This window comes from Rhinoderma darwinii, chromosome 2 (assembly GCF_050947455.1).
Source record: "Rhinoderma darwinii isolate aRhiDar2 chromosome 2, aRhiDar2.hap1, whole genome shotgun sequence".
Taxonomy (NCBI): domain Eukaryota; kingdom Metazoa; phylum Chordata; class Amphibia; order Anura; family Rhinodermatidae; genus Rhinoderma; species Rhinoderma darwinii.
Window position 1 is genome coordinate 312,352,271 of NC_134688.1, and position 26,915 is coordinate 312,379,185.

A 26,915-nucleotide genomic window follows, 5' to 3' on the forward strand; every position below is an offset into this window, starting at 1 on the left:
CAAATAGTTTTTATGCCAGGCCCCAAAAATGGACCCACACAAACCCCACTGAAATCCGCAAGTTCTGGGGACTTCTATTGAGTATGGGCATTACCAAAAAACCCACGATACGTTCCTATTGGAACAGAAACATCCTTTATCATTGGCCATTCCCAGGACCCGTTTTGAAATTTTATTAAAATTCATTCACTACAACAATAACGATGAGTGCCCACCCCAAAACTACCCCAATTAGGATAGACTGTATGAAGTTAGGCCAGTAGTTGACCACTACAACTTAAAATTCAGTCAGGTCTATACGCCCCAAAAATGCCTAGCAGTGGACGAATCCCTAGTCCACTTTAAAGGCAGATTACACTTCCGCCAGTACCTGCCCAATAAAAGGGCTAGGTATGGCGTGAAGCTGTATAAGGCCTGCGAAAGTGTGTCTGGGTATACACCGCGCTTTCGTGTATATGAAGGGAAGGATTCGAAGATCGAGCCACCAGACTGTCCCCCTGTCTTGGGAATAAGTGGGAGGATATTATGGGATTTGCTCCACCCCATACTAGACCAAGGATACCACTTGTATGTGGACAATTTTTACAATAGCGTCCCCCTCCTGAAGTGCCTTTCTGCCAGGGGCACACTAGCATGTGGCACAATTCGGCAAAATCAAGAGGGTCTCCCCAAGTCCCTTATAGAGCAGACACTGCGCCGTGGGGAAAGCAGGGCTGTTTTCTTCCGAAAATTTGATGCTTGTCAAATATAAAGATAAGCATGATGTCTTTGTTTTGACCACACTGCATGCTGATCGATCCACCCCATTTCCAGTCAGAGGAGCCACAGAGCAGACCACCAAACCTGTGTGCATCCAGGACTATAACCAATTCCTGAGAGGGGTGGATCTTTCGGACCAGGTACTGCAGCCCTACAGTGCCCTAAGAAAATCTAAGGTGTGTTATAAAAATTGGCGGTATACCTCACCCAAGTGGCACCCTATAAACATCTTTGTTCTCTACAGAACAGCAGACAATAAGTAACATTTCCTGGGATTCCAAGAAAAAATGATAAAAAAAATGATTTTTGGAGACCAGGAAGCAGAGGTCAGCAGTGAAGGTAGCAGCACTTCTGGGATCTCCAGAATAATACATGGCTAACATTTCCCGGGAGTACTTCCCCCCACAGGAAAAAAACAAAAACCCCAGAAAAGGTGTCGAGTTTGCTCAAGCAGAGGGATTAGGAAAGACACAACTCACTACTGTATGACCTGTCCCTCTAAATTACTCCAATGACATCACATCCATTCCATTTACTTCTTAAATACCCCCATGGCATTTATTTTCCAAATTAATTTGATATCTCAATAATACCACACCCGCCTCCCCACCCCCAAAAAGAATACAAATTCCCATTATACCCCTAGATGAATACTGTGCTTTGAAGGGTGCAATTTTATGAGGCATTTCTTGAACTTAAGGTGTTGCTTAAAAATTATCCACGTAAAAAGTAGGCCCTAGAAACCTACTGGAACTGTGTAAAAATCATATATGGAGTATTATTCAGCACAAGATCCAAAAACAAAATGGTAGGCCTTCCCTTCTGAGCCCTACAGTGTGCCCAGGAAGCAGTTAATGGCCACATATGGGGTATTGGCCTTATCCGGAGAAATTGCACAACAAACTTTGGGGTGCTTTTTTTTTTTTTAATTACCATTGTATAAAAGAAAAATTTGAGGATGAAGCAGGATAAGCTTTATTGGAGAAAATTAAATTCTGCATTTTCACGGCCCAGTGTTTATAACTTCTAAAAAGCACCTTTCGAGTCAAAATGTTCACTACACCCCTAAATAAATTCCTTAAGGAGTGTAGTTTACAAAATGGGGTCACTTCCTGGGGGTTTCCGCTGTACTTGTACCTCAGTAGCTCTGCAAACGCGACATGGCACCCGAAAACCATTCCAGACAAATCTGAGCTTCAAATAGCGTTACTTCTCTTCTGAACCCTGTCGTGGGTCCAAACAGCAATTTAATATCACAAATGGGGTGTTCCCGTAATCGGGAGAAGTTGCTTTACAAATTTTGGGTTTATTTTTCTCCTTTATTCCTAGTAAAAATTAAACATTTCTAAGTTTTCTCAGAAAAAAAGTCGATTTTCATATTCACGGCCGAATTCCACTAAATTCTGCAAAAAACCTGTGGGGTCAAAATGCTAACTATACCACTAGGAAAATTCCTTGAGGGGTGTAGTTTCAACAATGGGGGCACTTTTGGGGGGTTTCCACTGTTTTGGTCCCTCCAGGACGTTGCAAATATGACATGGCACCGAAAATCATTCCAGCAAAATATGTGCTCCAAAATCCAAATGCTGCTGTTTCCCTTCTGAGCCCTGCCGTGGGTCCAAACAGCAGTTTATTACCACATATGGAGTATTGCCATAATCGGGAGAAGGTGCTTTATAAACGCTGGGGTTCTTTTTCTCCTTTATTCGTTGGAAAAATTAAAAAATTCTATGTTTTTTCGAAAAAAGGTGGATTTTCAATTTTACAGACTTTTTCCAATAAATTTAGCAAAAAACCTGTGGGGTTAAAATGCTAACTACACCCCTCGATAAATTCCCTGAGGGGTGTAGTTTCCAAAATGGGCTCACTTTTGGTGGCTTTCCACTGTTTTGGCGCCACAAGACCTCTTCAAACCTGACATGGTGCCTAAAAAATATTCTAAAATAAGGCGGCCCCAAAATCCTCCAGGTGCTTCTGAGGTCCGTGTTTCAGTCCTAGAGGATACTAGGCCCACATGTTGGATATTTCTAAAAATTATAGAATCAGGGTAATAAATATTGAGTTGCAATTCTTGGCTAAAATCTTCTGTGGTACAATTTTTTTTTATTACAAATGAATTTTGGCAAAAAAAAAAAATGAAATTACTACATTTCACATCTATTTTGCTTTAATTCCTGTAAAACGCACAAAGGGTTAAGAAACTTTTTGAATGCTGTTTTGAATACTTTGAGGGGTGCATTTTTTAAAATGAGGTGATTTATGGGGACTTTCTAATATATAAGGCCCTCAAAGCCACTTCAGAACTGAACTAGTCCCTGTAAAAATAGCGTTTTTACATTTTCTTGAAAATGTGAGAAATTGCTGCTAAAGTTCTAAGCCTTGTAACGTCCTGAAAAAATAAAAGGACGTTAAAAAAACAATGCAAACCTAAAGCAGACATATAGGGGATGTTAACTAGTAACTATTTTGTGTGGTATTACTATCTGTCTTACAAGCAGATACATTTAAATTTAGAAAAATGCTAATTTTCATAAAGTTTCTCTAAATTATGGTGTTTTTCACAAATAAATACAGAATTTATGGACCAAATTTTTTTTCACTAACATCAAGTACAATATGTCACGAGAAAACAATCTCGGAATCGCTTGGCTAGGTGAAAGCATTCCGGAGTTATTACTACATAAAGTGACACATGTCAGATTTGAAAAAAATTGGCTGTGTCCTGAAGGCCAAAACAGGCTGTGTCCTTAAGGGGTTAAGGGGTTAAAATGACCCATTCTTTCACAAATGTTGTAAAGGCAGACTGCATGGCTTGGTGCTTGATTTTATACACCTCTGGCAATAGGACTAAATTAAACACCTGAATTCAATGATTAAGAGGTGTGTCCCAATACTTTTGTCCATATAGTGTATATGTCTCCATGTTACAGACTACAAATAAATCCCGTGTATAGTCAGCTGCTACAGTCATGCGTTAGCAAAAAGAGGGATATGAATGAGACTGGATAGATTACTGTAGACACAAAACGGTAGAATATTTTTTTATCTTTATTGCAAAATTTATTATTTTTTAAAATGAAGAAAATGTTACAAAAGTCTAATAATATTTAATTAATAACCCTTACGTGTAACGCTCATATTGTAAACTGTAACCTATATGTATTTTAACTGCAAACATATCTGTATTCTCATGCAGCACTGTTTCTGCAACTCGCATTCATTTCAAGGGAGAGTCATTGTGCATACTTGTCCATTTCTTTATTAACTAGAACCAACTGGGGTGTGTGTGTGTGTGTGTGTGTGTGTGTGTGTGTGTGTGTCACTTATTTACTAAAGGAAAAAAAACGTATTTAACACCATTAATTAAGCTGAACTGTAAAATCACTATTTTTCTTCTAACTAGCAAGAATTCTGTGCGTATATAAATTTAACAAGACTATATATGAGATTGGATCATATCACATGCTAGAGCTCAGTACAGATCGTACGGTGCCAACCAGTAATTATAGACTATTATAATACAAAAAAAAGGGGGGGGAAGGGGCAAAGGGAACTGAGAAAGGGGCAAGAAGAAAAGGAAAAAATAAAGGGAAACACTGGTAAATAGGCACTCGGCTCAGTGTTGTATAAAAATATCAAAAATGTATTGTCAAGGATTTAAAAGAGGGTAGCGGTAAGCGCGACCCTATATCGATTTGGACAAAACACAAAATACATACAATAAATAAACAGAATTAGACACCTCAGATCCGGCCGGGTCACTAATAGCTAACATACATAAATGATCATTAATAATCAAAGATTATAGCATGAAGTTCATGATCAAGTATTGCAGTATGGTAAGCTTAGTAATAAACCCGTTCAGTAATGGGCAGTCTGCAGATCATGCGTTTTTATAGACCCGTTTAGTAATGGGCAATGTACAGATCATGCGTTTAGTAATTAAGTAAATTCCACGCATTAATAACAATGTGTTAGATGTGGATACAAATTAGTGAAACTTCTTGATGCACTACGTTAGTATATTCATATATATACCCTATGGATCCCGCTATAAGGATACAATGAAAGAGGTGTAAGCAATATATATAACCTACAGAACTCGCTGTAGGAAATTACACTGCAAAATTGCAATAAATTGCATCAACATAGCATACAGATCTTAGCCAACAACATTTGTTCAACAGCACGCGTCAATTGATATACTTATCACCAATTATTATGGCTTCTGCAGTGAAGATTGACATGTTGTCATTGGATTCCATATATGCTGTTGATCTATCAAATTTGCAAGCTTTAGTGCTTTTCCAGAGATCATGTTGTGGCCGGCATCGAGGCCGGAAATACGGAGGAGTCCAAAGGGCAATAATGGTATTGAAAAGAAACAGATATTGTTCCAATGAAAAAAGATCCTTTATGAACCATATGGATTAGTAGGCAAGCAAATTGGGACGGCACGTATATGTGTATCAACCACGTCACTCCGGTCATCAAGCTCTTGAGTCATCAGGCTCTCATCGACATAAAGGTTAAACGTCCAAGACGTGTATGCAGCAAGCGGTTCCACAGGTGAGTCCACAAATCAATCCACACACTGCTCGGCATGTGACGTCATGAAAAGAGGGCGTACGCTGACGCGTTTCGTCACCACGTGACTTCCTCAGAGCGTAACAACACCATCGATGTCCACCTATTTTAATGGGCTAAAAGCCATAAACTGGAGACTAGCACTTTTAGAAAACCAACTGCAGGTAATACCCTCTTGCTAGCACAAAGCCATCACCCAAAGTCCCTTATACGGGGCATCCCGGTAGGTCAGTTTCTGCGTCTTCGCAGAAACTGTACTGACTTTGACCATTTCAAAAAGCAAGCTCATGATCTTGCACTTAGGTTCAAACAAAGGGGATATTCAGGAAAAAGCATAAAAAAAGGATACAATAGGGCTTTACACACTAATAGAGAGGATCTCTTATATGATCAAAGTAAGGAAAAAAAACAAGAAAAATCTGGTAGCCTCAAAAACTGAAAACAAAATCAGATTTATCTCTAGATATGGCCAACACTGGGGAAAGATAAGAGAAATCCTGCAAAAGAATTGGTCTCATTTAACACTAAGCGACGAAATACATAATATGGTGGGTGATTTTCCTAGCATGACTGCTAGAAGAGCACCCAATCTGCGTGATCTCCTTGTCAGATCGGAGTTCAGAAGATCTGATGTTCCATCATGGCCAACTCACCCCTTTAAGGGAATGTTTAAATGTGGCACATGCTCCCAATGTAAATTTGTAAAAAAATCAAATACATTGTCAGACTCCGATGGCTGTAAAGAATTCAATGTTCGAAGTTTCATTAATTGCCGTTCATCAATGGTTGTCGTCTTAATATACTGTCCATGTAAAAAAATGTACGTAGTGAAAACTATAAGGGAAGTACAGCTAAGAATTTCCGAACATGTAAGGGATATTCGGTAGGGAGAAGAAAAAAGTCCCTTAGCTATGCATTTTAAAGACTGTCATCAACAATCGCCAGAAGGATTATCATTTATGGCTATCTATCAACTCCCAAGAGGAAATAGGGGCGTTAACCGTGATCGGTTGCTGCTACAAAAAGAGAGCATGTGGATTTACACCCTTAAAACTATTAATCCCCTGGGTTTAAATAATGAACTTAAATTACATATGTTCCTCTAATGCGGTATGGGTCCCGGGACTCTGTCCACATGACTTTGTCGTATGGGCGGACTCTCGGGACCCAGCCTGCATTTTTCTTTATGCGTGTTTCCGTTCAGTTTCATTTTTTCTTTTTCTTATTTATTTAATAAATTTTTCTGTTTAATATTTCTTTCCCTTTGATATCCATCTGACAATGATCTAAAACTAAGTATTAACACAAAAATTTACTTATACACTTACCTGGTATTGTGTTGTGCACCTAGGATTGGATTGATTTGTATGACGGCGATTCTGATTTCTAATTGGCTGTCAGCCCATTAAAATAGGTGGACATCGATGGTGTTGTTACACTCTGAGGAAGTCACGTGGTGACGAAACGCGTCAGCGTACGCCCTCTTTTCATGACGTCACATGCCGAGCAGTGTGTGGATTGATTTGTGGACTCACCTGTGGAACCGCTTGCTGCATACACGTCTTGGACGTTTAACTTTTATGTCGATGAGAGCCTGATGACTCAAGAGCTTGATGACCGGAGTGACGTGGTTGATACACATACGTGCCGTCCCAATTTGCTTGCCTACTAATCCATATGGTACATGGTTCATCAAGGAACTTTTTTCATTGGAACAATATCTGTTTCTTTTCAATACCATTATTGCCCTTTGGACTCCTCCGTATTTCCGGCCTGGATGCCGGCCACAACATGATCTCTGGAAATGCACTAAAGCTTGCAAATTTGATAGATCGACAGCACATATGGAATCCAATGACAACATGTCAATCTACACTGCAGAAGCCATAATAATTGGCGATAAGTATATCAATTGACGTGTGCTGTTGAACAAATGTTGTTGGCTAAAATCTGTATGCTATGTTGATGCAAGTTATTGCAATTTTGCAGTGTCATTTCCTACAGCGAGTTCTGTAGGTTATATATATTGCTTACACCCCTTTCATTGTATCCTTATAGCGGGATCCATAGGTTATATATGTGAATATACTAACGTAGTGCATCAAGAAGTTTCACTAATTTGTATCCACATCTAACACATTGTTATTAATGCGTAGAATTTACTTAATTACTAAACGCATGATCTGTACATTGCCCATTACTAAACGGGTCTATAAAAACGCATGATCTGCAGACTGCCCATTACTGAACGGGTTTATTACTAAGCTTACCATACTGCAATACTTGATCATGAACTTCATGCTATAATCTTTGATTATTATTGATCATTTATGTATATTAGCTATTAGTGACCCGGCCGGGCCTGTGGTGCCTAATTTTGTTTGTTTATTGTATGTATTTTGTGTTTTGTCCAAATCGATATAGGGTCGCGCTTACCGCTACCCTCTTTTAAATCATTGACATCATTTTTATACAACGCTGAGCCGAGTGCCTATTTACCAGTGTTTCCCTTTATCTTTTCCTTTTCTCTTTGCCCCTTTCCCAGTTCCCTTTGGCCCTTCCCCCCCCCCTTTTTTTTGTATTATAATAAATTTCACAAGGTTTTTAAACTAAATACTGTAAAACAATTTGGATGGAGAAAACAATCTTGAATGTATGTTTCCTTGAAATATAGTAAACTACAATCAATAAGTTATTCATGCTATGAAATGTCAAAAGGGATACACTGTAATTCTTTGAATGCTTTTAACAAAATGTAAGAACAATATCTTACCTGGGAAGTCTGCAGAAGGATAAGGATCCTTGATTTCATTTACATTAGATTCAAATTCATCTATCTTTAGCTGCAAACAAATAGGAATGGAAGAGGACAATATTAGCACTAGAGTAAAAGGCTTTTTATTCAAATCAAAACATAGAAATGATAATATTTCAGAATCGTCTACTTATTAAAAGGAAATATGTCACCAAGACAGAAACTTTTAAGTAATAGAATCAATAAGATACGGTAGAGAAAATTGATCAGCAGCTGGGTAAGTCTCATTCAGGGTTAAGAAAATAAGTGTCTGCTACACCTTCAGGCATTGAGGCTCCGTGGACACAACCAAATGGTGAGTCTCAGCCATTAATGCCAAGAGGAATAGTTACTTACATATAGCACATGCTTAACCAATTCCCGCTGCAGCCAGTTTTGATCTTCCTGACAAAGCCTCATTTTTCAAATCTGCCACGTGTCACTTTATGTGCTTATAACTTTGTAGTGCTTTTACTTATCCAAGCGATTCTGAGATTGTTTTCTCGTGACACATTATACTTTATGTTAGTGGTAAAATTAGGTAAAAATATTCAGTGTTTATTTGTAAAAAGCACCAAAATTTGGAGAAAATTTGGAATTTTTAAAAAAATGTAAATGTATCTGTTTATACCACACAAAATAGTTACAGTTAACATTTACCATATGTCTATTTTTAAGTCTGTATGACTTTTTGAACGTCCTTTTATTTTTCTAGGACATTACATGGCTTAACATTAGCAGCAATTTCTTACATTTTCAAGAAAATTTCCAAAACCTATTCTTTTTTTAGGGACTAGTTTAGTTCTTAAATGGCTTTGGGGGGGGGGGGGAATCTACGAAACCCCCTATAAATAACCCCATTTTAAAAACAGTGCCCCCTTTCACGGGAATGAAAACAAAATAAAGGTGAAATTTCAAATTTTTTTCCTGTAACACAGCAGAGAAACAAAGCTCAATATTTATTACCCTGATTCTGAAGCTATTAGAAATATCCCATATGTGGCCCTAGTCTGCTACTTGACTGCAACAGATAAAACCTACAAAGAAAGGTCAATTAACATACATGATTCATCTGAATACAGTGAGCAATGAAAAAAAAAAATTGCTTTATTAAACAAATGCATACAAAAAGATTAAAAATGAGTCATACAATGCAAAAGGAGGCGTCAGCCTGTGCAAGGAGCATATACAGTCGTTCATACAAAGCCTAGCGATGTAAGGTGCACAAATAGCACGAGTATGCCTCAAATAAAGAGATCCATAGTAGTTTAGCACAATTGCTCATTCAAAAAGATGTTTCAAACACATCAAGTGAAAAATGACGCCACACCCGACACGCGTTTCGGCTATGCCTTCATCCGTGTGTGATGAAGGCATAGCAAAAACCAGCGTCGGGTCTGCCATCATCTCTGCGCGGTAGCTTCATTGTGGGTAGGTCACTCTATATATTCCACTTGATGTGTTGGATATCCCCTTTTTGAATGAGTAATTGTGCTAAACTACCATGGATCTCTTTCTTTGAGGCATGCTTATACCCATATGTTGTGCCCACCTTGTGCCACTAGAGAATCTTATGGGTTGTTCAGCGAGTTCTACCAGGTATGGCAATGCCATAGATGTGGATGTAAACTGCTGTTTGGGCACACGATAGGGCTTAGAAGGGAGGGAGCACCATTTGGCTTTTGGAACACGTTTTTTCTGGGTAGTAATTTTGTTTGAAGTTTTACGGGTATTTCAGTTTATAATGTGGAAGCATATGTAAGCTGTGCGGAGTACATCAGGGCATAATAAGAGGGTATAATAATGGGGTAAATAATACAATTATCCATAGATGTGTGAAGCAATCCGTTGTGCACTGAATAAATGGTGTCCATTCTTATCCCCCCTTTTAAAACACACACTGCACCCTTTTGGGACTTTTCCTCCTTTGTAGTTTGGGAAGATTTGCTGGAAAAGTGTTGTTCTGGTACAATACGGGCGCCCTCACTTCCAGGTTCCCAAATACTATGGTCTTAATAACCACTTCTTGAGACAGAGGCCCTATGCACACGACCGTAATTTTGACAGATAATTGTGTATCAAAGTACGGATCCATTCATTTCTATTGCCCACGAACACCTTCCCATATATAACGGGAAGGTGTCTGGGCCATAGAAAGCATCTGCAAAATATAGGACGTGTCATATTTTTTTATTTTACGGCCATGCTCCTATACTTTATAATGGGAGCACAGCCCGCAAATGAGGGTGACTGTCTGCGGCCGTCTTGTGCCCGTAATTAATACTATGGCCATGTGCACGGGGCCCGCTCGATACACTGCAGGTGTCAGCTATGTTTTAGAGCTGACACCTACTCTAATGGCCAGACACAGCGATCGCGCTGTTCCTGGCTGTTTAACCATTTATAGGGGTTTTCCCATGAAGGACATTTATGACATATCCACAGGATATGTCATAAATGTCAGAGAGATGCGGGTCCCACCTCTGGGACTCGCACCTATCTCTAGAACGGGGCCCCCTAATCCCCGTTCTAGCTTTCTATGCCTCTTCTGGCCACTTAAGGATTACGTGGTCGAGCTACAAAAAAGCGTAACTCGCTGAGCTACGCTGTTTACGTAACTCCCATACATCTGAATAGTCATTACGGAAACAGCGTAGCTCGCATGCCATTCACTACTATGGGAGTTAAAGAAACAGCATAGCCCAGCGAGATACGCTGTTTCAGTAACTCAACCATATAATCATTAAGTGGCCGGGAGAGCACAAAAAGTTAGAACGGGGTTTAAGGGGCCCCGTTCTAGATATAGGTGTAGATCACAGAGGTGGGACTTACATTTATCTGACATATATAACATATCCTGTGAAAATATTAAATATTTTTTTCCTATTTTCTGTTGTCTAAAACCTGGGTGCGTCTTATAGTCAGGTGTGTCTTATTGTCGGAAAAATATGTTTGTTTTTTTAATGTATTGCAGCTTTTGCACAATTTTTTGCGTCAACGAAGCTGTGTAAAGGTTTGTTTTTCTGCAGGACGGTGTTAAAGTAAGGCTGGGTTCACACGAGCGTGGCGTTTTTGCGCACGCAAAAACGCTGCATTTTGCGTGCGCAAAAAACACTTAACAGCTCCGTGGGGCATCAGCATATGATGCGCGGCTGCGTGATTTTCGCGCAGCCGCCATCATTATGACACTCCATTTGGATGTTTGTAAAAAGAAAAGCACGTGGTGCTTTTCTGTTTACATTCATCCTTTTGACAGCTGTTGCGCGAATCACGCAGTTCGCACGGAAGTGCTTCCGTGCGGCATGCGTGGTTTTCACGCACCCATTGACTTCAATGGGTGCGTGATTCGCGCAAAACGCTGAAAGAACGGACATGTCGTGACTTTTTTTCAGCGGACTCACGCTGAGTAAAAATCACGCACATGTCCGCACGGCCCCATAGACTAATATAGGTCCGTGCAACGTGCGTGCAAATCACGCGCGTTGCACGGACGTTTTTCCCGTCCGTCTGAATAAAGCCTTATCCTAATAGTTAATCAGAACAAACTGTTTTTGCAGGTGTTGTTTTCGAGGAAAGGAGGGAGGAAAGAGTTGGTTATTATTTTGCAAGAATTTGATGGATTGAATACATAGGTCAGGGGGAGTAGAGATAGGAAAATGGGAAGAAAAGATGTTTGTCCTTAGAATTCTCTAGAACTGTACTAAAGGTGAAGGACTGACTATTTCCAATTGTTATGTTACTGTATGTTAGCCAAAATACTGTCTTGTATGATATTTATTGTCTTATTGTCTTATGGTATTGCATGAATATAGAACAAGTATAAATAAACGATAGAGGCCGGGACTAGCTCAGACCTCTACAGTAATCAGATACTTGTCTGTTCTGTGTTTGTCTCCGGCCGTATCGGTGTCGATCTACCTTTTGAGAATTGCGTTATCATTTGGAGGCACCCAGCGAGATATCCTGTGTAAACATCTTCACCAGGACTGAACAAGGAGAGGCAGCACACCACCGGCGGAGAGGGAAACATCAAACCCGGGTAAGTGAGCTCTTGTCTCTCTGTTTTCCCTTTTCGCCGGGGGAAGAAGCCTCGGTAGTCAGTCCGAGGGAAGAAACAGGGATCTCAGGTAGATCATTTAATTTTTCTATATTGAACTACTATTGATATTTTTTTTCTGTTTTCATGCAATATAAATTACTAACTGCTTGCTGTTTATAAAGAAGGCGTATGAATGTGAGTGTGGGTTATGTCCAACCTGGATGGGTAGAGACTCTGTTCTCGCGCTGCTCATTTGAAGCCCTGAACCCTGAACAGGGTGACGGAGGGAATTGCAGTAGCAACTCATACCAGGGGGCTACCGAAGTGGCATTTATTTGTCCAAGTGTCTGGATTCAGGACTCCTGCAGTTCCCGGTGTGAAGGATGATTTATTTGCTTATATTCTCTGTATGAAATTACATTGTGAATTATCAAGCAGGATGCCGAATTACTAAGATATGTAATATGTGAAAGTGATGATAATGTTTAAATTATTTAGTTTAGTGCAGCAGCCATCTTGTCTGGAGTTCCCATCTTGGTTCTTTAGTAGTGAATAGAAAAGTCATTGTTCCTTTAATACAAGTAATGTTGATTTCGTATGTTTTATCTTTGACCTTGGTTCCCATGCAAAGATGGACAGGGAGTGAGATGGGAGGATGGGAAGTATGCGTGAGGGAAGGTCTCCCCCATCTCCACGAGAATATTCTGTCCAAGAGAGAGATAAGACACTTGTAAACATAATGTGTGAAGAATTATAATGATGTATTTTATTGTATGCTTTTTACTGAATAACAAATATTGTTACATTGTCTCTGATTGGTTTACCTCAAGCCTACACCCCTTCTGAATTTCAGTTTAACAGTTTGAGTTTGGTAATAAATCCTTCAGAGGAGCATTTTGAACATTTCAGCTTGTCTGTGTGTTTTCTTCTCCTCTCTCGATATATATCGGTGAAATATCCTAATTAGGATACTGACTAATGGAGTCTGGCCTTGAGAGTCTGTTGGGACTCGTATAAATTTCAGTCTAATATATTTTGAGTGATGGATTTCCACGACAGTAATGGTGCCGAAACCCGGGAAGATTGCACGTCTGATAAGCTGTCACTGGAGAGGTCTGGCTTTGCATCTGTGAATTACAAAAAACCCCGGTAGGTAAGGAGCTTATTCTTACACCATTCACACATGTATTGCGTAAGCCTTGGAATCTAGCTGTCAGACGTCACTTCTTTATGGACGAGACTCCTTAGTCAGTGGGTTGAAAGATGGATCCAAAAAGGTATGTTGAAGCTTTTTGTGTGATGATGGATTGCAGGTGTGTACGTGATCTTAAACTGTTGATATGAAAGACATGAGAGAATTTTTGCCAGCAATTATATTGTTAACCAGGAAAATTGTAAGACCTCCGCCTTTGGAATGCAGTGACGTAGCGCATGGTGGAGAGAAGTCGTAACTCACATGTGAAGTATTTGAAATGAAAAGATTGTAGTCTGGGCAGTGAGGAAAAAACAAAACTTGTGCTTGCTGCTTTATTGTAGTGTCATTTGTTATTTAGTTGTGTCAAATTGTTGAGGATTAATAGTTGATCTGTTACCCGTTTGTCTGGGATTATAGTTGGGAGGTACTGACTGTTTGTAGGTGAGATAGTTGTGAGTAATATCCTGTAGTACCACAGGGGCTTCAATGGTTAAGTCCTGATAATGTAGCATCCAGTGCAAGGAGAAGCAATTGTGTCTATATTGAATTTGCACTCAATACCATTACCCAGTGCAACAGGGAAAACTTTGAATACTGTATTAGAAAATCATTTATATTTTCCTGGCTCATTGCCAGCCAGTGATATTGTGTGTAAGGGTCCATAAACCAGTTGTATGCATTGCCAGACTGGCATAAGGTGGGAATCAGTACAGACTGATTTCTAGCACATGATAATCCGGCATATACACTTTGATGTAAAATAACATCCAAGTAATTAAGTCTGTAGTAGTATAACATCAGACCTCTGGATTGAATACCGTTGTAATATAACATCCTGTATTCAATGAATGACCCTGACACTTATCCCAGGTGCCACCTGTGTTGTAGTAGTAATTACAGTGAAGAACATTGATATTGGCTCAGACCCATAGCCCGTAAAGAAATTATCACCAACATACATAACAGCCCCCTAAACTACAACCCACAAAGTGAATGGCTGAGCGGGGAGGATAATATATATATGTTACCAAATATAATTTGCATGTGAAACCATTGCAAAGTGCTAGAGGAAAGAGTTTGGGATATATGCTACATCACAGGCTGTATGAACTGAAAGACACACCCCGGCAGCAAGTGTTCTGCATAAGTGAAGTGTTACCAACTCCTGCTTGAATCAATGGAGGTTCATGAATGTCGATTGTGTTGAAGAATTTGCTCTTGTAATTGTTGATTGGCAGCATTTTGTCTGTTCTTGATGTTCAATCCAGTGAGGGATCAGAGGATCCTACTGCTAGAATGTCTGTAGGAACGACTTTTGATATCGTATTGGTAAGACAGTCTAGGAGATAGACTGGTCTGAGATATCTGTCGGCAAACGTGGCGTAGCCTGTTTGCCTGGAGGTGGGGGATTTACCGGAAATCACCCTACTGCTCTCCGACCATGGGGAAGTTGGACAAAGATGCCTTGGGGCACTGGTCCCGGCCAACATTAGAATGAGCAAAAGGAGCTGGGGCTTTAATTGTAAAGTATGTGAAGGCAAAATAACACACTGTAAAAAAATTGTTGAAGAGGCTGGCAGCCGTAAGATGGATGTTTGCATGTGATCAGGTGATTACAGGTAGTTACAAGTAAGATGATGTGAGAAAGAACAATTTAAATACAGGTGTAAATTTTCATTGGAAGAGTGAAGAAAACGGAGCAGCCAGGTACATTGCAGTGACTAACGTGGGTCAGAACGGGGGGAGTGTAATGTAACATGTGTGATGAGACAGATGTGTGATGTGTGTAATGTAACATGTGTGATGTGATGTGACATCTGTGTGATGTGTGTAATGTAACATGTCTGAAGTTTGAAACTAACGGCCACAATAAAAGCAGAACTATATTGTATGTTTCCTATTTTTAACAGCAGTAATGTCTAAAAATGTTAGTGTTTTGTGTATGGGGTTAAAATCAGTTCCACTTTTTTCAGTTTTTTATGCAACGTGTCTTATCTTCGCGCACGCACAGTTGTCTGTAACAACACCAAGCGATAAAAATATTACAGCCGGCTGGATCTGTTTGTAGAAAGATAAAAGCTATACTGCAGATTAATGTGTTATAATGTGATAAGATTTAATGTTGGAATGTTTTGATGTTGATTCAAATGAATTAAAATACAGATATTGTGAGACACGGGGTTTTGAAAATGTATGTGCCCCCTCTGTTCCTTATTTTTATGTACAGCTTATTGGTTTGCAGTAATTAATATTACCAGATATATTATTTTCTGTGTTATAGAATAACTAATTACATTTGTCTTGTTTTTGTTTTCACACATGAGGCACGTGCTATGGTGCTGCCTAAATGTTATTTTTGAAAATGTGAGATGTTTTACAGGTAAATGGTTGCAGGTCATTTTAAAGATAAAATGTATTTTTGTCAGGAGAAAGTAATATTTTTTGTTCCAGGCTGTTGTGTATTACAGGGGGCTAAACTAGTGCCCCCCCCCCCCCCCGATAGAGTGCCTAATTTTATTATGTTGATATGTAGTTTTGAACCCTGCTACATTACTTTCGCAGAGTCCAAATAGGAGGGAATGGTGAAGGGACTGATCAGGTAGTTTTGTTTTGTGTTTTATTTTGTTTTGAATTAATGAATTTGGTTCTAGGAGATCTACAAAATGTGTATGAGCTTCAAGGAGTAATCCAGATTAAATGTGTATGACAGTAAGCTACATTTTGAGATTTTTCTGTGTAGATGGTTCCAGATCCTTCCAGAACGGTGAATATGGCACTGGGTAAGCTGTGCTGTAGTCTCCACCCAATATGAGGTATTGTGTAAGAGACCATCCCCCTCCAGCCAATTTACACAGGAGGCAGAGGTGACGTCACTCACAGATGAATCTTTACAGAATTAGATGGGGAGAAGGCAAAACAAAAAAAATGTTTGAATATTGTTTATTTTATGCCAGATTTCAGTAACATATTTTGTTTGTTTTTGTATTAATCAGGTATTTACAGGACTTGGTGGGTGGGATTTACAAGTGTTCTGGATTATCAGATGAATGTGGAACAATAAAACTCCACCCTTTTGAAATGTTCTATCTATATGTGACATGGATTTCCAATGTAAATTTGTAATGTAGACATACTTTATCATATACAGCATGTGTAGAACAGGATACGAGGCACAAGGTAAATTACCCAGAAACCACTCTCACCTTCTTGTTCATCTCAAGGAGCAGAGCTGGAGGTGCTCGCTGAGGCTTGTAACCTGGCAGAAGGTAAGGCGGCCGACATTTACATTGACTCTAGGTACGCTTTTGGCATCGCCCACAATTATGTGCTCATTGGTAGTAGGAACTTTGTTGGATCATCGGGTAAGCCAATTGAGAGAGCAAGTGAAAACAGACCTGACAATAAGGGTATGTGCAGCAAGGTGTCAGTAAATTGGCTTGTCCCTGGATACAATAATGCCACCACTAGGTTTGTAGCAGCCGGCATGATGTGCGCACGGCATGACATAGGTAAAACAGCAAAGGTACCTGTGAAAAGTGCAGCCCGGCCAGATTAACAGTCCCAGTGACTGCAGAACATACAACTACCCGAGGTAGAAGTGTATGACAATGTGCTCGCGTGTGTAGATCTGTTCTCAGGGGGGCCTGAAGCCCGGCCTGTATTTTCCCCACTGCAGACGTTGTGTGTAAGTGACAGGGGAACAATGTTATCCCAAGTATTGACCTGATGTTTGTACAATAAGATATCAGCAGTTCTCCAGATGTTATCCCAAAGTTAGTTTGTTTAATAATTGTATTTAAGAAGTGTTGTGGGAATATTAAATACTGAAGTTAAGTTTCATGTAAAGTTCTGGACCAGCCTTAGCATTGGACTATTAGAGTCATGTGTCAGATAAAAGATACAGAAGTGGAATATTCCCATTTGAAAATATTTTTAGTTATTTGTTTTTTGTCGTTGTTATTGTGAAAGGAAAATTCTGTGCAGTGTTTGTGTATATATATATATATATATATATATATATATATATATATATAAAGAAGAAAAATGAGTTTGCATGTATCACTAGTTATTGCTCAATGTGAACGTTTGATGTAAAGATGTTATTTGTTAATGTTTTTCTTCAAATTAATTATTTTATTAAGATCAATTAATGTTTATACAATGAAAAAGCTTGTTCTTCACAGGAGGAGTCCAACTGGGAGCGGAAGGCGTGAGAACCAGATTCTAACAGAATGTGGACGGATAAGGGAACGTGAACCGGTAACACCCAAGTCACTCTTGATGGCTTTTGCATTGATGGTGTATGACCTCACATATGCCCCAAGACTGCAAGGATCAATTTGGTAAGATCTAATTGGTATGTCCCAGGCTTTACAGCTGTTGCTGCTAAATTCTGTTAGAGCTGTTTGATTTGCCTACAGAACAGTCCTGGCAGACCGGTGCCAACCTTATCATACCCGCCTCCCACAAAGAGAACAGACCTTGAGAGGCCTTACCATGCAATACAAATTAGAGTAAGAAAAATTGGTTTGCGACATTTGTCAGATAAACATGTGGAATCTGTGTATATTTTGGTGAGCTGGAAATGTTCCAGGCAATCAGCTCAGATCAAGGTACAAATCCTGCTGGAAAGCGTGACACCAAGTGCAAATGAAATGTACCCAATAATTACACATCTTCTAGGTGCCCTGTCCATTGGAACAGAGAAGTTTTTCTTATATAAAAGGTGTTTGTTTGATTTAGTTTAAGGGCCTGACATTGTTATTGTATGTACTTAGAACAACTTTTATAGTACGTAGATGTTATCACCAGATTAGTAACAATTGACAAGGGTTGGGGTTCCCCAGCAAGTGCCATTAAACATGAACTAAAAGATTTTTAATACGATGAACTACATTACTGAGGTGCGGCAGGCGCAGCCGGAGCCAGTACAACGCTTTTGTCATGAACTGACGGCAGTGTCACAATTCCAAGCAGCCGCCCAGTCAAGTAATTTACCGGAGGAAGAAGACAGATTAGCGGAGGGTTTGTGGCGTCACAATAACACTCCACTAATCCGCCTACGTGGGATCTCACACCACGCTCACAGCATGAGGTGTTGTGTATAGCCCGGTGATGTAAACTAAAAGACACGGTGTCTGACAGATGAAAAGGACCAAACCAAGTCCTGATGACATCAGCAAAGTTCCAAGTAAAGACCAAAGACCTGAGTGAATCCGTCAGCAGTATCAAGTGTTCTAATCAGAAGACAGGAGAAGAAGAGGACGATGATGTACATGACTTGTCAATACACTGGTGGGACCCCATACCCTAACAGGACATTGGTGATGGCATCATATTAGTTGTGGCCCTATTGATATATTGTTTGAGTTTCATAATCATAATATATAATTTCTGTAATTTAATATGAGAAAAAGGGAGGTTTGTGAAGGATGATTTATTTGCTTATATTCTCTGTATGAAATTACATTGTGAATTATCAAGCAGGATGCCGAATTACTAAGATATGTAATATGTGAAAGTGATGATAATGTTTAAATGATTTAGTTTAGTGCAGCAGCCATCGTGTCTGGAGTTCCCATCTTGGTTCTTTTGTAGTGAATAGAAAAGTCATTGTTCCTTTAATACAAGTAATGTTGATTTCGTATGTTTTATCTTTGACCTTGGTTCCCATGCAAAGATGGACAGGGAGTGAGATGGGAGGATGGCAAGTATGCGTGAGGGAAGGTCTCCCCCATCTCCACGAGAATATTCTGTCCAAGAGAGAGATAAGACACTTGTAAACATAATGTGTGAAGAATTATAATGATGTATTTTATTGTATGCTTTTTACTGAATAACAAATATTGTTACATTGTCTCTGATTGGTTTACCTCAAGCCTACACCCCTTCTGAATTTCAGTTTAACAGTTTGAGTTTGGTAATAAATCCTTCAGAGGAGCATTTTGAACATTTCAGCGTGTCTGTGTGTTTTCTTCTCCTCTCTCGATATATATCGGTGAAATATCCTAATTAGGATACTGACTAATGGAGTCTGGCCTTGAGAGTCTGTTGGGACTCGTATAAATTTCAGTATTTTGAGCGATGGATTTCCACGACACCGGTGTGCAACCCGGAAGGGGGCATTGGGACAGGAGTCAGTCTGTTTCGTCCGTCTTTTAACACACTAATGATCATTTATAGTCAAAACCACAGAGAAAATAAGTGATATATTTTGTTTGTTTGAAAAGTATAGATTCTTCCTGGCTAGAATATAAACTTTGGAAATTGATTGTCTCCCTAGAATAGGCTTGTTGGAATTAGGATAAATGTATGAGGAATATTTATTATGAGCAATGCCAAAGACTGGTTGTCTGGATGCTGAGAGATGGAGGCAATTCAGTCGGCAAAATGATAAATGGATAGAAAAACATGAGTATGGGGCGCAGGTAGCAGCCTGGATCAGAACATCAGAGAGGCATGATCCCATTAATAATCACGCTGACCAGGAGGATGAGGATGTTGAGATAAGAAAGTCCAGACGTGGAGGGAAACAGCTGCAAGTTTAATTTCCTGAGCAGCAGTCACGTATGTCCTTATCGCCCAACGTTAGACGTTCAAGCATGCATCCTCCTCATTCCTCACCCTGTACGCCTGCTCATGCTTTAACTCTATCTTCACCCTCCAGTGTAGACACTGTCTCCCCGCAGACTATTTCCTCTGGTAGTACAGATGCTAAATCACAAGGGATGCATGACAGCAGTACTGATAAAATTACTCTCTTTATTCCTTCTTCCCCTTCTTCACCTTCTTTAGTGGAGAATCTTTCTCCCTATACTCCAATAATATGCCAGTTCTCTGATCTGATTGTTCCTTACAATCCTCATAATTCACCACCAGATTACACTAGTCTATCTAGTCAGTCGCCGATATCACTACAAACTGCAGCATACCCCTCTTTGCCTAAAGCTAGTTTCCAAGATAGTTTTAGTTCCTCATCCCCAACCCCAGAGTCTAGATGGGAGTGTGGTGTCTGTGGGCGTTGTAATAAGCCCGATGTATATATCTGTCCAGAATGCCACCAAATTAGATCGGGAGGAGAATCTCAGTGTTCCCTATTGACTAGTCCAGGGACTGGTCTTATTTCTCCGCCACTGAGGAGTGCAGGGTTTGATGGATCAGAAATAAGACTTCGCCTCTTCAAAGATCAGGATACCTGGTGCGTTGCAAATTCACCTTTGCAGGCACCTGAGGGAAAGAGGGGAGAAGAGACAGTGGGTACTACAAGGGCACTGAGATCCAATACATGGGTATGCAAGTGTGGAAACACTCACAGGACAGACACCTCACTGTATTGCTCAAAATGTAAGACAAGGAGGATGCAACCTCTGACTGCTCCATACCAAGAGGTTTTTCCAGTTATAACACAGGTTTCCATAAGTCCAGCAGATGGAGAGGACCCTAGAGTAGAAACTACCACTTGGTATAAACCGTGGAGCAGGAGTGACCAGCTAATAATGGCAAGAGAGTTACCAGATCCATATAAGAACCCGATGGGGTTCTTTAAAGGTGTGGAAAGGATATGTCAAAACTATGAAGCCAGCTGGAGTGATCTGGCTTCATTGTGTACCATATCTGCAGGTACACCACTAGTCAACAAGGTACAGAAGGTAGATGTGGAAGGGGTGGAAGGTGTACCAGCAGCAGATGACCAGAAGACAAAGAAATCTGGTCAAACGTTCAGAGACTCCAGGTATTAGCAAAGACCCTTGCAAATGAGTTGTCTACAGGTTTGCCTGAGGCTTTTCAGGGTGCTGAGGAGTCAGTGGATAAATATTGTGCACGTTGTACAAGTATATTTGAAGATCAGGATTTTGATGTACGCACTGCTTCTGGAAAGGATGCTCGTATACTAAGGACTTGTTTTGTTAATGGGTTGAGGGAAGACCTCAGAACAGAGTTAATGAAAATACGTCCAGAATGCATGTTTACTCCCGTAGAGCAGTCACTGGTGGTTGTCAGAAGTATTGAGGAACAGAATATCAAAAAGAAACAGAGGAAAGTGCAAAAACAACCTGTTGTGCCTATTATGGTATCAATAGCAGCACCTCCTAATGCAAATGCTGTCCCTGAAGCTAGGGGTATGTAATTTAAGCAAAGAACTGGAAAAATAAATGTTGAAGAATATAGGAAGAAGGGACTATGTTTTGGGTGTGGAGGTAAGGGACATATGAAAAGGGATTGTCCTTACAGACAGAAAGTTCGAGCCCAAACACATGTACAAATGGTTGATACTACCCAGACGCAAGATGATTCATACTAGGAAGAAGGCAGCCCCCAAAGCGCTCCCGTTGTAATGGTCCCACCACACCCAGGACCAAAAACTGCAGTTAAATTGACACTACCTCATGGGAAACGTATACGTTATTTAGTAGACACGGGGGCGAGCCGGACTATTGTTAAAACTAAGGATGTCCCTTCCCAGTTTTTGACAAATACTGAAATAACAGGGACTGGTTTAGGGGGAAAACCATATACTATGAAACAAACTAAGCCCCCCTAAATACGTCTTGCAGATACTACAGAGGTATGCGCACAATTGCTAGTATCTGACAGCTGTCCAGTCAATTTGTTAGGAGCTGATATTTTGTCAGCAGTAAATGCAACTATACGGTTTGGAAGAAAAGGAGTGTCTGTAACCGGACCACTTCCAGAGACATTTTTGACCATGATAATGTGTCTGGATAGTGGGGGAAATCAGACGAACCCAGAAACAGGTGACGAGGAGGTGAACCAAATGTTGTCTCAGGTACCTTCCTATGGGTAAAGGATAAAACTGATGTTGGCTTACTTAAGGTAACCCCAGTTAAAATTAAGTTGAAGCCAGGAACTGTACCGATCACAATCAGACAGTATCCCCTGAGCAGAGAGCAGAAAGCTGCTATTACCATCCAACTGGAAGAATATCAAAAGATGAGTATTATAAGGGAATGTCGATCCCCTTATAATACTCCACTTTTTCCAGTAAAGAAAAAACCAGAAGCAGGGAAGGTACAAGCATATAGGATGGTTCATGACTTAAGAGAACTTAACAAACTGATGATTATCGACGCTCCTATTGTAGCCAACCCCCACACTTTGCTAAATCAAATTCCCCCTAGTTCAAAGTATTTCACTGTTATAGTTTTAGAAAATGCTTTCTTTTCAGTGCCAGTTGATAAGGAGAGCCAGCTTCTGCTTGCATTCACTCATGAAGGGAAACAATATTGTTGGACCCGATTGCCACAAGGTGGCGCCACTTCCCCTTCCGAGTTTTCAGAAGCAATGGCATTGATACTACTTTCCTGGCACCCTGAAAATAAAGACACATAATTACTGCAATATGTGGATGATCTGCTTTTATGCACGGTAAACAAGGAAGTTTGTTTGAAAGAAACTTTATCTCTCCTTCTATTTCTACAAGGGGAAGGATGTAAGGCTTCTAAAGGAAAGCTACAAATAGCCAAAACAGAGGTCATTTTCCTAGGACATTGCATCACTCAGCAAACTAAGCATATTACCCCTGAACGGAAGAAAGCTATTTCCCAGAAACGAGAACCCTCCAATGTAAGGGAATTAAGAACATTCTTGGGACTTATAGCTTACTGCAGAGAGTGGATACCATCTGCCTCTTCTTTGATGCAGCCACTATTTGATGTTCTAGCGGCTTGCAATAAAGGATCACCTTTTTGCCTCACACCAGAAGCAAAAAAAGGGTTTGATGCTCTCACATCAGCTATAATATCCGCCCCAGCCCTGGGAATTCCGAATTACGATCAGTACAGGCTGGACCCGGCAGAATGCCATAGGGGGAGGCCACCATGATCAGGGATGTAGGAAGGGAAGGAGTTAAGGAGTTAGGGGCAGTGTGGTTAGGAGGGGGCGTATGTGAGTGGGGCGAGGTCAGGTTACTTAAGGGTAGGAGAGAGGAAGGACGCCGCCATCTTTAGTTAACAGCACAGGGAAGCGTGTGATCTTTAGTTAAAGAGGCTCTGTCACCAGATTTTGCAACCCCTATCTGCTATTGCAGCAGATAGGCGCTGCAATGTAGATTACAGTAACGTTTTTATTTTTAAAAAACGAGCATTTTTGGCCAAGTTATGACCATTTTTGTATTTATGCAAATGAGGCTTGCAAAAGTACAACTGGGCGTGTTTACAGTAAAAGTACAACTGGGCGTGTATTGTGTGCGTACATCGGGGCGTTTTTACTACTTTTACTAGTTGGGCGTTCTGACGAGAAGTATCATCCACTTCTCTTCAGAACGCCCAGCTTCTGGCAGTGCAGACACACAGTGTGTTCTCGAGAGATCACGCTCTGACGTCACTCACTTCCTGCCCCAGGTCCTGCCTGGTCAATTCTTGTGAAACGCCTAAAGGGTTAAAACACTGTGAATGCTGATTCAAATACCTTGAGGGGTGCAGTTTTCAAAATAGGGTGACTTCTGGGGATTTTCTAATATATAAGGTCCTCAAAGCCACTTCAGAACTGTACTGGTCCTTGAAAAAATGGCCTTTTGAAATTTTCTATAAAATATGAGAAATTGCTGCTAAAGTTCTAAGCCTTGTAACGTCCTAGAAAAATAAAAGAACGTTCAAAAAATGCAAACATAAAGTAGACATATGGGAAATGTTAACTAGTACCTATTTTGTGTGGTATTACTATCTGTTTTACAAGCAGATAAATAAAAATGTAGAAAATTGGAAATTTTTGCAAATTTTTTCTAAATTTTTGTGTTTTTCCGAAATGAATACCAAAATTATCGACCAATTTTATTCACTAACATAAAGTACAACATGTCACGAGAAAACAAACTCAGAATCGCTTGGATAGATAAAAGCATTCTAATGTTATTACCACATAAAGTAATACATGTCTGATTTGAAAAAAATCGGCTGTGTCCTGAAGGCCAAAACAGGCTGGGTCCTGAAGGGGTGAAAAGACTTATGGGAAAAAAGGTGACACAGGACTGAGCAATTCTTGGATTTTTCATTTCCGTCTTTCAGAACTTTTTTATTTTTCCGTCAATAGAGTGAGGGCTTATTTTTTGCGGGAAGAGTTGTGGTTTCTATTGGCATTGTAGCGTCCATGGCTGCGGGCCGTCGGGTCTATTCACCACCTGACGCCCGCAGCCATGGATCTGTGAGCGCTGGTCCCCGTATCCTTCCCAGGAGACGCCAGCGCTTACTTCTGCTCCAGTCCGCTGTGTCCCGTAGGGTGCGCGCGCACGCTCGTGCCTGTTCTTAAAGGGCCTGCGCGTGCACATGAAGAAAATCATCATCATCATCAACACACAGGATTTCCTGGACTTTAAGAAGGCCCAAGCCCATCTGATCCTTGCCTAAGCGTTGTTAGTATATCCCAAGTCTGTCTTGCAAATGGTCCCTTAGTGTTTCCCGTTTCAGTTGTTACCCGTGCCCTGTTACCTGTTCCTGTATCCCATGCTGTCTTCTTGTTCCTGTGCCTACTAGCTTGAGTCGTGTCTACTGCACCTGCTGTTGTTTGTCACGTCCTGTGTCATCCGCTTTGTCCTGTGTCATCTGCTACATCCAGAGGGATTTGCCACGTCTGGCGCAACCTGCGGCACCTGTTGTCATCCGCCACGTCTGGCGTTACCTGCTGCACCCACCTCCATCCGTGCCAGAGCAGTGGCCACTGTCTGGACTATCCAGGTACCCTTGTACGGGACTTTGTATTGCTGGGGTTACCTGTTGTTTGGCCAGCTGCTTCCCTGCTACGGCGGTGCGGCCTAGTGGGTCCACATACCCACAAACCGTGACAGTACGCTCAGGCCATGGACCCCGCTGGTCAACCTGAGACCTTGACGACATAAGCCGTGCTGGCCAAAATGCAAGACCTCCAGTCATGGCAAGATCAACTCCTCCTGTCGGTGAACGCCATTGCCCATTGGCTGCTTGCTCCAACCACAGTCATCACCGCACCCATTCCTGCTGTCTCTCCTGCTACACTTCCTGTCTGTACCAGTCTGTACCAGTGCCGGCCCCCTGTGCTTCTTGCCGCTACCTCCACGCTATGACGGAGACCTGAGGACCTGCAGGGGATTTTTGAATCAGTGCCTGATCCACTTCACACTACATGCCACGTCCTTCTCTTCGGATGACGCCAGGATCGCCTTCATCATCTCTCTCCTTACTGGCAAAGCCCTGGCATTGGCAAATCCTCTGTGGGAACATCAGGGACCAGAGACCAGTTACTTGCAGTACTTGTAATGACGGGGTAGGGAGACAGACAGTTGAGCCCTAATCTACCCGCCACTCAGTCCCTGCCTACTTGCAACGGCCCGTCCTAGGCAACGGCGTACAACTGGGCGACGGTCCCTACGCTCAATAAGTGCACGACAGACAAACAGACAAGTGTACACAGAAGCTAAGGGAAATGGGGCAGTTGCCCACGGCAACACCGAGAGCAACAAGAGTAGTAAACGAGTCGAGTCAAACCAGGAGTGCACGAGGTACAAGTCGCAGAGCAGGAGCGTAGTCAGTAAAGCCAGGGTCAAAAATGAAGCAATCATAGCAGGAGCAGCAGGGCCAGGAAACAGAAAAGAATCACAAGCAAAGGGAGGAGCAGGAAATGCAGGTATAAATAGACAGAGGGCGGGAGCTAGCTCCGTCTGGCCAGGCTGTGATAGGCTCTCCCACTCCTCAGCCTCCCAGCCTGACTGGTAGAATATTGTGTCACTCTCTCAGACTTAGGAGCAGGTGCAGACTGATTACCCATGGGCGTCGACACAGAAGCTGTGTCTGGCAGATCCTTTACAGTACTTCTTACGGACTTTCCGCTCGATCTTTGCGGAACCTGGGAGAGTTTCTTCGGCTGCTGCATCTCTGCTGATCCTACACCAGGGAGACCTCACCGTGGGCGAGTATGCCATTCAGTTCCGTATCATGGCTGCTGAGTTAACCTGGCAGGCACTGTCTTCGGGGATTAATGACGAGCTGGCCGCTCGCGATCTGCCATCTACCCTGGACGCTCTTATCCTACTTGCCACCCGGGTTGACATGAGGATCGGGGAGCGTTCCCAAGAGGTTCTACGGGAGAGAGAACTTCCTAGGCTGGATTCTACTTTCCAGCAGTCCTTACTATCCTCCTCAGTCGTCCCACCAGAGAATCCTATGCAGATGAACCATGTCAAATTGTCTATCCAGGAGAAACAACGCAGACGCACTTCTGGACTTTGTCTGTATTGCGGCCTCGGAGGCCATATTGTGCGTCTGTGTCCCCAGAGGCCAGAGAGACCCCATTGCCTAGGATTGGTTGGGGAGACAACCCTAGGTGGAACGGTAGCTAATAAAGCATTCTGTTCCAAGCTGACTATTCCTGTGACCCTAGAATCCGGCGAGAGGATGCATCAAGTTTCTGCCTATCTTGACTCTGGGTCTGCGGCAAACCTCATCCAAAAGGAGCTAGTGGATCATCTTCAGTTGCCCACAGTTCCCCTGGAGACATCTTTGGCTGTTGCCTCAGTGAATGGACTGCCTCTGCCTGATCCCATCGTTTCTAAA

At 41.4% G+C, this 26,915-nt stretch overlaps 1 protein-coding gene across 1 annotated transcript in view; it reads right to left on the reverse strand.

Moving 5' to 3' along the window:
• CACNA1S (calcium voltage-gated channel subunit alpha1 S) overlaps nt 1–26,915 on the reverse strand; it is a 960,893-nt gene that overhangs the window by 474,731 nt on the left and 459,247 nt on the right. Inside the window, exon 17 of the mRNA XM_075853532.1 lies at nt 8,120–8,189. Within this exon, the coding sequence (XP_075709647.1) occupies nt 8,120–8,189 (70 nt within the window). The remainder of the gene's footprint in view (nt 1–8,119; nt 8,190–26,915) is intronic.